The following is a 13,352-nucleotide window of genomic DNA, read 5'->3' as shown; positions in this document are numbered from 1 at the left end:
AAGGGTACCTCTGTATTATTTCCTACAAATATAATTTTAAAAGAGACTCTTGTAACTGAAATGGCTTCTCTATAGAAAATGCTTTTTTGACTGGCAGTGAGGACTCCTCTACCAGACAGGCTAACTATCTGTAAAATGGGGATAAACATTATCATTGGGATGACAATGACTGTATATCAGAGAATAGGGGGAACAGTCTACCAAACCGTGTAATCCCTCATTTACTCAGGACTAAACTAGCCACAACATCTACGTTGTAAGAATAATTACCTCCATCTGCTAGACCACATAGGTACCATGACAGCATGTACCTTCTGCTCTCGAGCACTGAACAGAGGTCATGTTGTAAGCTCAGTGGTCAGATTCCATACAGACATATTTCCAGTGACTGCTGGGTACAGGCACTACTGGACCCTGTTCCTTCCTATCTCCTACTGTTAAGTTTTCAAACAAACAATTAGCACAAAGGGAAGGAGGGCTAATTAACAAACAGGAACAAACAAACAGCTCTACAAAACCATTTCTGCTCTTTAGTAATTATTAGCCAAGTAATTCATAAGAACTATTAGTCAGGCCACAGTTTCTCTCTGCCTCCACCTCTCCACCCTTCCTCTTCTCCCAGTCAGGGATTTATTAAAATTAAACAGATTAGATGGAGCTCCTGATACTAAAAACTGTTCGGCGAAGCCTGCGGTGGGGAAGTGCAGAGCAAACACCAGAGACATTTGTCTCTAAATTGCTCTAAATACCTTCTGCAAATGAAATTCTAACCCAGCTGTGTTGAGAGAGAAAATGAGGAATAACTGGTCATTGTCAGCACAGAAGAAGATCAGGCAGTTATAATATTGCACGATATACTGGGGGCTAAGGATCTCTCAGCAACAATAGATTTTGTATCAGGTTACCCCGGGTAATCAGCACAGCTTTTAGGCTCAGCTTTCCCTTGCTTCATTGCTTCGATGATAGAGTTGAAATCCCCAAGCTTTTATGATTAATTACTCCCTGTAGGTCCACATATTTCAAGGAAAAACTCATGGAGCACAGCGGCCAACAGGCTCCAAATTTTAATGCCATCCTGATGGCAGGGCACGGCAAGCAACATACCTATGTGATTGGAACGTTCTCTAACTGGCACTAGGACAAGCAGTGAGAGGATCACACTCAAAATGATGTACCCATGAACTACTTGTCATAACATCATTGCTAAAACACAAGGCTGCCATTCCCTTCTAGGTCCTTTGCTATTCAAGATGAGCAAAGTGGTGCACGTACTTGAACTCTCCATCTCATGACATCAGGTCTCAGGCATCTCAATAAACAGTTCATAACCCCAAACAGAATAATACATATTTCATAGGCTTGCCTACTTTTCAAAACTCAAGATCTTTAGCTATAGAATTTGATGTACCCTGAAGTACTTACAACTTCAATCTGTAAGTGGGTCACTCCCCTCTGAAGTTTGGAGTTTGTATTTTCAGTACCATTCCAACTGCTTAAAGTGCTCCATAGGGCATATAATTAACTCAAAGGTAAGACTGTCCTTATTATTTACATCTTGCAGTAAGGATCTAAGCAATATGGTCCCAGGAGGGTAGCATAATATGGAGTGAACTTCACCTGAAATGCACTGTAAGTTGTGGACTAAAAACTTTAGAAAGCAAAAAAAAAAAGAACAAAAGATAGCTCCACTATGAGTCAGAAAGTAAAATAAATTCTCAGTAGGCAATGGCCAAAGTATGTTCCATCTGTCTAAGACGATATAGGATTTGTCAGGATCTGTTCTATCCCTGCTATAGAAAAGGGCTAAACTCAGTCAGTAGTTTACCATTTCAGCCTGAAAGTCAGGTTGATCCCAAGCTTGACCTTAACCTGACTTTGTTTACTTTCACTAAGTCCTTTGCCCTTCATTCCTCTCTCTGGCTCTCTTCGGAAACATTCGACCTTTTCACCTAGAAGCTGGTCATTGTAAAGCCAATGTCACTGAGGTTAGGACTGACCAACTAGTCCACAACTCTAAACTGTCCTCATTGCAGAAAAGAGCTGGTAGTTAACACAAAAACTTCCAATGTGTCTTCTGTATTCTACAATTCCACATCTGGTGCCAATATTGCTCCAGTCAGTTTGGAAGAAAAGAGACTGATATTTCTTACAAACTTCAAACCTTTTTTTGAGACAGACTACTTGCTTTGTCCTTAACATCTAATTTTCCATAGCAATACATTTTGGCTTTACGCTAACTCAAGCTCCCTCATTATCACTGAGACCACAAACTTAAGAGTCCATACCTTTCTTCTTCAGAAATGCTCTTCTGGTTGCAAGAGGACTTTGGCGGACTCGTGGATTCTGTAAAAACTTCACTGCTGTCACAATCTGATGAGGGTAGGAGGATTGGAGAAACAGAAGAGAGAAAAGATCCAAGTTAGGAATGGTCAAATTCCTATTTTACATTATGCATTCTGTACTGCAAAGTAAGGCATCGCATCCAACACATGGATATGGTCTGGAGCTGACACTGATCCAACTTTCAGAAATGGTTCAACGAGCATCAGAGTTTGTGGCTCAACTCTAATCAGACAGCAGAATTACGGTATTTCAGTCTAGAAGTTTCTTGTTGAATTACTCTTGGAGCAGCATAACCTGTACAAAAAACTCCCATTAAGATTCTTAGGGGTTTCTGTCATTTATGTTGTGATCTTCTTACCTAAGTTGGCTCCTATAGTTGAGGGCAACCCTTGAGACAATGCATGTGATCTGTAACAGTAGGCTTACTAGTAAGAATGCTTCCTTTCTATCTGACTTAAAGCTCCCTGCAAATTCTAATAGATTAAGGCCTTTACTGCCATCATTCTAATTTACTGAAAGCAATAAACAAACCTCAGCTTTAAATGTTTTGGGTCATGTAACAAAAATATCGAAAAAGTCACTTTTCATGACATAAATGGGTAGGTGAGTAGTTAAATTTATGTTCCACACCAGCAGAAATCACAGATTACTTTTGTCTGAAGACTGACTTCTATATCCTTCTTTAAGGTGACAGAGCACTTAAAACAAACGACTTACTCAAACAAAAGGTAAAGTATAGGATAACACTCAACGACAATGGCACTAGTTTTTTTTACATTTTGATCTAGTGCCAGTAACAGGTATTTAATTTTTTTCTTCATATGGTAGGTCAACTTTCCACATACTCTCCTATACTATTACACACATTATTACATGTTGCTGCACTAGTCATTCATTTTACTTTTATGCAAAGACATCTGTTCTGATTGTGGCATCAGGGGGAATAATGTGCCTGAAGTTAACAGCACTTAGGAGATGGACACATCCATGTGAACTAGTGGAAGAGATTACTTCCTTCCTCTAGAACTAAAAATAACCATGCATATGCATGGAAGAGGTTTTTCTCCCCAAACAGTGGCATAAACCTTCTCCTAAAATGGTGGTATATGCTAGACCAATGTCAGGTAGGTCTTGAAGAGTTTATCTTAAAATACAGTTTCTGGAATTCAGTTCCAAAAAGGTTTTCAAAACTTTTCGCAGCAGAAAAAGGAGGGAAAAAAATAGCATCACTACTGAAATCACTAAGTTTCACTTTGTGTTTGAATCAAACCCTTCGAATATGCATTTCTGGTCAGAGAGCAAAGTTCTGATGGGTTTAATGGCACTTTCAATGTACTCCTCAGTGCATTCCATCAATGTTTTTTTTCTTTTAAATTGCATCTCTTATTTCTTTAAATACATTAATCAGGCTAGTGTAGGCAAAACGGATCCATTGGACAATGCAATAAACATGAATTATCATCTATCCAACACGCATAATGGCTTAAAAATACATAATAGCAGGTGTAGTTTAAATGATTAGTTATTACACCTGTGGTGGGTCTGATTCAATTGGGGAAAATCATCTTTAATAGGTTAAAAGGTTTAGATCACCAGGCTTCCCTTAAAGTGGCTGTAGAGAGGGTATGATGGAGTACGCTGTCATTACTAATTCATTTAAGAAAAACATGGGGGATACAGCAAAGAACAGCATAAACGAGCGAATCCAATTTAAACATCAGGTAAAGCAGAAAACACCTTTTAAAAAAGCATGATAAATGAATTTGGAAGAGAGATGAAATTGACATATTTATTTTAACGGGAATTTGACAAAGTCCCAGCACACTTCAAAGTTGGGAGGATAAAATGAATGGGGTATTTTTAATTCTTTTCCTTTTCTTATTTTCCTTCATTTTTTTCCTTAAGTTTACATTCAGTAATTTTGAACCATAAAATACTGTAGCAAAATACTCCACATAAAGTACACTTCGGTTTCATTTATGTGCACTTGATCTGTCTCCAGCTGAAATGCAGGTGACAGGCAAATCACAGATTTAAACTGTGCTGATATTGCTATGCCAGATGCAGAAATATAAAGCGCCCAAACTAATAACCTCAAGATAATATGCTGAATAAGAAAGATGCCCAAATGAGCAGACCAACAGATATGTGAACATATCAAAACCACTTTCCTTCTAACAATAATTACTTGTTTGTTTCTTCAGAAACTCCTCAACACTCCCTCCCACATTTAGTGAGCTAGAGACACAGACGCAAACGGCCTGCAGACCTGCAATTCTGCAAGCTCTCATATTTAATTATCAGTTTTTAAGCATTAAAAAAACCTGTAAGAAATAAGCAGTATTTTTCATTGTGCTATTTCAATTCCAACCATGTGAACATTTTATTGATTCTAAGCCTTCATTAAAACTTATTTTTGCCTTGTAAAAATGTAAACATTTCAGTAGTAAATTTCACTCCAAAATAAACTTCTATTTTATCTCTCCCCTGCATCACTTCCTCCATTATTCACAACATTTTTAATCTTAAAACAAAATAAAATTACAAGCAACAACAAACTTCATAAAAAAGAATCCTGGACATGTATTCCTCCTCCCAATAAACCCATGTTTCTTATATTTGTGTTTGCATTTACCTCTGAACATTCCTCCTATAGGCTGAGCTGAAACTTCTTCATTTTTATAATTCATCTTGTATACATGAGCAACTTAGGAAGCAATTTTGGCCATGTCAAAATGCCAATATTTTCAACAAAAATACACAAGAACTTTCCTACCCTCTATGGATCATTTTCTTTGCACAAACAAGGGCAACTGCAGTCCATAATTTAAACAACAGAAAAAGGAGGAGGAAGATGAGAAGACTTTGCAGTCCTGTGTATAGCCAAAAAAAAAAAATCATGCAGCAAATAGCACTCTGACTCAGCTGGTAACATCGTTCCATACTATTTCTGTACCATTTGTAACAGTTCTCCAAATTTTTATAGTATTAGGACACTGCCAAATAATGTGCATTGTATCACTACTCTGATTCTTAGATTGCCAGCACACACTGGCCAGCAAACTAGTTTTATCTAGTGGATCAGGTACATATTTCTCTTAGTGAAAGACAGCGTATTTAGATTTTAAAAGCAAGTCAATTCCATAAACTTGCTATCCCACCAGCACTTCTCCTGCAGTGATGTGATTCACAAAGACATATTTCTGATTGGGTGGTGGTGGGTGGAATCCTGCAGCAGGTCTTGTCCCACAGTTTGATTTTCTAATGAGAAGATGAATGTAACTATTCACGGATTGTATTTGTGCCTGGCCAAATCACATAAATTCAGGCCAAATATTCTGATTCAATGTCAAAGATATAAAATGGAGACAGGAACGTTATTGCAGATGTTGTGGGAGTGCAGCAGGCTGGCAAAATTCTGGGCCAAAGGACGGCACTTCGACGTTATAGCTGAGGTCCCTCATTCCTAATTTCCCTCCCTTTTGTGTTAATGGGGAAGGTAAAGCCAGCCTTATTTCTTACTATGCTCAAAGCTGCAGCCTTTCCAATGAAGCAATCTAAGCTACTTTATCAGTTACTAGCATTAGAAAAATAAACCATGAAATTTAAAATACTGTGGCAAATGCCCACTTTGTACCATCTCAAAAAAAAACCCCCAAACAAAACAAACCAAAACAAATGAATTAACAGAAATGTAAAAGAAAATCACCTTCATCAATAAAAGTTCCACAGGATTTGGTAACAGAGTTCCACATGGAAAACAGAATCAAAAGCCACCAGGAGCGCAGCCCATAAGAGCTCTAATAGATTTCCTAATACTGGGAACCCTCCGTAGGTTATTACTAAACAGCATTTGTTGATAGACTGAGACTTTGAGATGACCTGTGATGTAAAGGTTGGGTCTGAATTATACGTTGCAAGGGATGGTATTTTGTCTTTCTGAGTGGATCTGTATCTGTTTAAATGCAACACTTCTTTTCATTAAGCAGAGGCGGCACAGGCCATGAACTATGCACAGACAGTTTACATTACATGTGCGGAAGCAATCAACACTGGCAATATACATGACGTATGTAAAAGAAGTTGGAATTAATTTTTTTCCAGTGTATTAAAAAATAATAATATGGCAGTATCAACAAACACTCAACCTATTTCAGCCAGAGCAGAAGGCCACAGCTATAGGGCAAATGGAACTGATCAATATATTAGCCTACAGCAACACCCCCTCAGTGTACGGCTGTATGTTTGCAAGGCTCAGAAGATTAAATTGTCTGTGAAAGGTTTCTGCACTCCTACTCTAAAGGAGATACCCAGAATCCTGTTAACAAGCATCAGGCTAAAGCCAACTTACGTTTTAACAAGGGCTGACTTAAAAGCCTAGCACTGCAATGAACAAGAAAACCCCTTCAAACAGAAATGCTGCATTTTAGTAAGAAATCAGTGCTCTGCCAGGACTAACTTGACAAATATGGTTATCGGTGGCACACGGAAATAGTTGCAAAGCAGCTGTTAATCAGGGAAACACATCATAGAACGCTGATGCTAGCACTCATGAAAAAATGCAAGGAGCTAATTATGAAGCCATATATCTCACTAAAGAGGCACTGTTCCTTGAGATTCCAGGCAGAGCTCTCTCAGAGTCGGGGTCCTGGGACACTACATACACAATGGTCTCTAACACAAGCTTCCCTCTCCTAGGACAAACCTTTTCCCAATTCAGTGTTCTGTGCCCCAGAATTGCTGTGAAATTCATATTTCACAGAAACTGCTTGTTATTTCTGAAGAAATTATACGCAGGTCAGTCAGGTGGGAGGAAACACTTTAAAGCTCCTATGATTTCATTGAAATTTTTATGAAACCATACAGAACCCCAGGAATTATTTCTGTCGTGAGAGAACCTAGAAACCTACGAAGTTTGGCAGATCTCAGCGTCGTATCAGGAAAAGCGTAAAAATGCAGTAACAACAATAAAACAACCCTCACGTAAAACAGAGTGAAGAAAAAAAATAACAATACAATTTAAAGCAAGATTCACAGGAGTCTGAACGAGAAAAGAACAAAGGCAAGGAGGAAACGAGCTTCGAACAGTATCTGAGATAAAGAACCCAGAAGTAAAAAAAATGCAGAACGGTAACAAAAAAGCGGTAATACAAGCGAAAAGGGAAAAATCCCGGGTGCCCGGAAACTCAGGCAACTGAGAGTTCGTTCTGTGAACGAAACCTAACTCGAAATCCCCAGCCTGACAGCAGCCAGATGAGAGGTAAGCAAACAAACTCCAGCCAGCCGTCCCTCGCCCCGGAACGAGCGCGGTTCCCCACGGCGAAGGCGGATGCGGGCTGGGGGCAGGTGACTCTCCCCGCCGCGGGCCGGGAAGGAGCAGCCGGGCAGCGGGGCCTCCCCTCAGGCGGCCGGGCCGGGAGCCGCCCGCCAGCGCGGGGCCAGCGCGCCCCCTGGCCGAGGCCGGCGGCAGGCCCGGCGCGGAGAGGCAGGCTTCGCCCGCCGGCGGAGCCCAAATTAAGTGTTTTCACTCAGTGGGAATGAAATGTTTTGCAAGATGAAACAGAAAGAAAATTGAGGTTTTAGGTAATTACTAGTTGGCATTTACATATCACAGGCTGGTTCAACACCTATTCATTTTCCTCTTTTATTTTCAATTTTTTAAAATTGCTCATTAAAATGAACACATGACAGGGACGGGGGGAAAAATTACTCTTCCTCTTTTTCCTGAGGACTACAAAATCCAGATCTACTTTAAATACATTTATCTATAATTATCACATACAAAAAAGCCTTACTTAATTTACATTAATAGGGTGACCAAAAAAAAAAATTTGATAAAAGCCGGAAAAAATCCAAGCTGAGCTGTCTTCGTGTCATCTTGTTGTGCCTACTTAGTTCCAGGGACAGCCTCCACGGAGCCAGGACCCCTGCCACTCCCTAAGCATACTGCAATGAGCAGAAATGAAGAAGCTGAAAAATCTTCGACGTACACTGCTACCCTATTCCCACCAGTTTCACCCACCAGTTTAGCTACGGAGGCGTGCTTTCAGATGCTTGCCTTCCCTTCAACATGCTCTCCCCTCATTTCTTCTACTACTCTCACTACAAAGAGGTGACTCTCCATATAGTCCCTGTTCTCAACTTCTTTGTTCCAGGAGCCACTTCACACTTCCTCCAGCTGTTCATGAAGGCGTGACCTTTCCACCTTCTTTATTCACACAGAACCAGTCTTTCCTCACATAACCTTACCATTCCCAGGGATCCTGATCTGCAGCTCAAATCGGACTTACAGGCTCTGTTAGCTCGGTGGCCTCTCCATTCAGATTCCCACTGTTCAGTCAAATAAATATTTCCTATGCAAAGCCCTTAATTTTCCTGCGCCCTTCAGCATTTTTTAATTTTAACCTTGTGAAAGTCTTATTTAACCCCACAATGCATTCTAGGATACAATTTGTATGAAAAATGCTATATAAAATAAAGTTTTATTATATCATATGTTAAGGACATAAAACATCCCTGATAGAAGTGTACAGGAGCTGACATGATAGACTAATATATTTTAAGGTCTATTGTGTAAATATGTATTTAGGGAATTCTAAAGCATGGTATTATTGACCCAAGTCTCTCTTAAAACACATTGATATATGGAGTAAAAGCCCTTATGAAAAGTAGCAACTTCGTCTGTGTAGTAGTCACCTTTCAAAGTGAAATATCTCTGCCATCTTCAGTTTTTTCTGATTCAATTTAAAACATAGTGGACATCTTGACAAAATTCCTCTCTTTTTAAGAGGAATAATATTCAAGTAATACTTACGTGCATAAAACTAAAAAGAACAAGAAACTTTTACATATGCTTTAAAAGAAATGTACAATTATTTTTATACACAGAGAAAATGTACCATCTATGTATTTTTTTAATTTCAGAAAAAAATACACCTCCAAATCAGACTTTATAACATTAGGTTTAACACAATACAAACTGTTGCGGGGAAGTGATAAATGCTGGAAAAAACATAAGAAATATGAGCAGAAGAGCAAACTAAATGTATTAAACTAATAATGCAGCCATAATAAATTTTAACCAATGAGTAGCATGAACCTGTTTTCTAGAGTTCAAACATTTTAACTTTTTATTGAAAAGATATAATCTCACTTTCAGAGGAAAAATAAACTTTAAAAATTCCCTTTTTGTACTTCTGCCTAAGCTTAAGTTGCAGGCTTCCTATAATCACCAGTACCACCAAAGAAGGTATTGCAGCAAGATGAACAAGGGGGGGGGGGGGGGGTGCAGGGTGCGGGGGGGATAATGCTTGCAATCCAACTGGCAGCAAATTATTTGAAGTTCTGTTTACATAAAACCAGCAATAACCTCAGCGCTGAATGTACTGGATCATAGTGGATAATATATGGACTAGAAGGTCAGCGTCTCATGCAAGCGGTAAGGTATCTAGCTTCCAAGTGTGGGTGAAGCCAGTGTGCCATGATAAAGTTAACAAACTGATTCAACAGGGCCTAAAAAAGATGCCAGAGAGAAGGTGAAAGGTCAAAACTTATTAAGAGAAGCTGATTTTTATAACTTTTCATGACAGTACCCAACTTACACATCTTGCTTCTGCCTTCTTACAGAAGGAAGCTTAGGGATCACTGGGGCTCTGTGCTGTAAAATCAATGCAAGCTTCAAGCTGTTGAGCCAAATCACTCCAATGGAATGTAATGACTCGGTGTCCAAGATGCTCACTACAGCAGAACTAAGATCATTCCGAGGCTCCACAACTAAAAAAATGCATGATACAGCTTTCAGGGGAGTAGATGGCAGCACCTCCAATTCTTACCTTTTTCACACCTCTCTCCTTATTGCCATTACTAAAGAGTTCAAATACAACAGTTTTTGAAAGAAATCTCTTTTACCCTATTATCTTCACACGTGCAGAACGTAAAAAACAATGAAGCTGTAATCTGCTACATTGTCATTCTTTTAACGACAGGGCAGACAAGGACTGCTGGAGGTTCGTTCACATGCTACGGAGCTAGAAGATGATGTAAGGGTAGGAAGTCCGTGTCACATCTAACAATTGTGCCTGAGTACTTAAAATTGCTATTGAATGGTAAACTCCAGAAGGCAAAATCAATCGAAGAGATGCACCAGAACAGGATCATTGTTCAGACTTACTTAGATCCTTCTAAGGATCCTTCCAGTTGAGGGACTGGAAAATACTAGTCAGACAATGGTTTAATTTTGTGCAAGAGGATCAAAAGTAGAACCGCTCTGTGGAAGATGCGATAAAGATGTTTTAGACTGAAATGACTCAAATGGACAGGAAGCTATTATTCCTTGAACCTGCTATTTCAGTAACCCCGTTTAAGAGAATTCTTAATCCATGGGAAATGTAGATTAGAAAATGAGTGTTTTCCTTCCAGCAATAAAACCCCAAACAATTAGGGGTGAAGTCAGGGGGCTATGATGGCATTATTATGTGGAAGATCTGAATGACAGAATAAATAAGGAAATACTGGAGAAAAGTACTTGGATCACCAGAATCTAACAAACAAAAGGTTTCATGTTGGAAACATTAAAGAAGCTGGAAATTGTGACAGGTGCACAATAAATCATGCAAACCACAGCAGTTGGGAAGTAATAGCAAAAGGAGAAGGACTTAAAACACTGAAGACCTTTATGTAAATTTAGTATTTTACTTAGGGCTCTTTGGGACAAGAATCGTCCTTTTACTCTGGATTTGCACAGTGCCTGGTGCTGGCCTGCACTGGCCTCCTAGACATTTATTACAACACAAATAATAACAAAGACCGAGCAGACCACGCACTTTGTTCCTGCTGTTAATTGCCCCATTAAGGGAAAAACTAAGTAAGGGGCAAGAAATCTGATTGGCCAGAGCTGCCTAGTCTATGGGGATTGCAAGTGGAATAATTTTATAGATTGGAAAGCAGCTGCGTCCCTTGTCTTTGTCCAGTTCTCAACAGAAAGAAGCTCACATCAGAGAATTTCTCCTTCATACGTAGGAACTTGCATGTGCAGCCTCAGAAGCAACGGAGCTTCCCTGCCAACTCTTAGGATGTTTCCTCTAAAACAGGAGTGAGACACAATATAAGGGCAAACAGGAGGAACATTTCCACTGTAGCTGTCCATACCATAAATATTCTGCAAACAACGGGTCCACTTCATTTTCCCCTGGGGTCAATTTGGCATTTTTCATGGTTGTTACGTTCACTACTTGAAGAAACAAAGCATATAGGTGTCAGGGCAAATTCAGGATGCTGCTCAACCAATGCAGCACTGTATGCAGCAAAAAATCACACGTACTGATCACCAACTCCTCTTTCTTGAAACACTTGCGTTAAGATCCCACCACCCTAAACTCAGTTAAAACATCCAAGAGAATTAGTTCTACAAAGAATCATACTCAAGCCAGGGTGCTCCTGCCTAGTTCCTACACAGAAATTTGAGTTCAAACCAGGAAGGCCTACAAAATTAGAGGAGGTTCAAAATGGCACTTCTACTGTTTTTTGTTTTCCTTAAACCTTGGCACAGCCAGCACTTGTCAGGGACTATTATAATTATACTCTTTACGTGCTGAAAAATTAATAAACAATTACTCACTTCAGGAAAAAAAAGAAAGCAGCCGTTTCGTTGACAAATGCCGCAAAAAGCATCAACAATCTCCCTGAAATCTGGGTCCATACCACAGCAAGGGATTAACACCAATGTAAGGATGGCCATTATTTGCTACGGAGAACTGGCACAACTGAAAGCTTGAGTCTGTAACGTTGCAGTTTTCTCAAGACTGCACCTGATCCATATGAGCTACAAGGCATTTTTCTATCTTTGTAACAGAAGAAACTAGATTCAGTCTTTAATGCTGCTTTGGCCCAAGTACAGGCTGTTCAATCAATTTCTATTAAGCCACAAAGTCCAAAATTGGGGCTAAGTGTTTGAAATGCACTAGTTTCAATCCTGCTAGGCCAAAAAGAGCTTCCACACTGCCTTCGTGGCTGGAAACTAAGGGTTACCTCTACTGTGGTAGGAAGTCAAGCTCAGCTTCCCAGGAAACCATGAGAATGGTAAAAAAATACACGCTTTCCTGAACAAATAGGTGAGACAGCAAACATCTGGGACCTTGATAAATTCTTACTGAAATTTATTTACAGCCTAAATCTTGACTAAAACCTGCCATTCAGTTAGTTCTTCCCTAAAATATTGGCAAATTCTATATCAACTTCCTTGAGAATCCAGAGGGAACTCAGGTGCACTTGCACTGAAAGGCTTCCAATTTTCTTTAAAAAATTAAATAAAGTTAAATAAATCCCACATATCCCTTTTTAAGCAGGCCCATGCTGCTCAGTCTTCTCCCCACCTTAAATCAATGGTAACCCAATTCAAATGCCTTACAGCTCTGTCTGAGAACTAGTGGAGAGATCAACGCTTTTTATCTTAAGGATTATGGATCGCTACTTGGCTGACTAACATACCCAGCAGCCCATTAGAAATACCACAAAGGGCACACTGTTTCTCCTTCCACCCCTCAGACTTGAGAAAGAAGCATATAAAACTTCACCCCTTCATGTTGTAGTTCTTAGCCTGCCTGCCTTGTTTCATACTCTAAACATACCAAGATTTATTAACCTTTACAGTAAAAACAAATAAAATAATGATGAAGTAAAAACACAGTGATGTAAGGGCTGCAGCTAGCACCGTTTATCTGTGGAAATCCAATTAGTGCTCAAGTGGCAGAGATACCTGGAAAAGTGCTCACAATCAAATCAAAAAAAGATACAAAAACATTAACCTGATGGCTAAAAACTCCACATTTAAACATTTAAAGTAATAAAGGTGCTTTTATTGAGTATTTTCTATATTTCATTAGGTCCCAAATTGACGAAGAGCCCTAGAGATGCATTTCCTGGGCTTTTGGATCCTTAGACCAAATGCTTGACTTTGTTGTTGTTGTTGTTGTAAAACAAAAAAAGAAAGAGTGTTTCTTGCTAGAATGGCA

General features: G+C 39.4%; 1 protein-coding gene across 1 annotated transcript in view; it reads right to left on the bottom strand.

Moving 5' to 3' along the window:
* PEX14 (peroxisomal biogenesis factor 14) overlaps nt 1-13,352 on the bottom strand; it is a 79,544-nt gene that overhangs the window by 39,771 nt on the left and 26,421 nt on the right. The window contains exon 3 of the mRNA XM_030017440.2: nt 2,286-2,370. Within this exon, the coding sequence (XP_029873300.1) occupies nt 2,286-2,370 (85 nt within the window). The remainder of the gene's footprint in view (nt 1-2,285; nt 2,371-13,352) is intronic.

This window comes from Aquila chrysaetos, chromosome 6 (assembly GCF_900496995.4).
Source record: "Aquila chrysaetos chrysaetos chromosome 6, bAquChr1.4, whole genome shotgun sequence".
In the NCBI taxonomy this organism is placed as follows: Eukaryota; Metazoa; Chordata; class Aves; order Accipitriformes; family Accipitridae; genus Aquila; species Aquila chrysaetos.
This window is presented reverse-complemented; position numbering and strand designations above follow the sequence as displayed.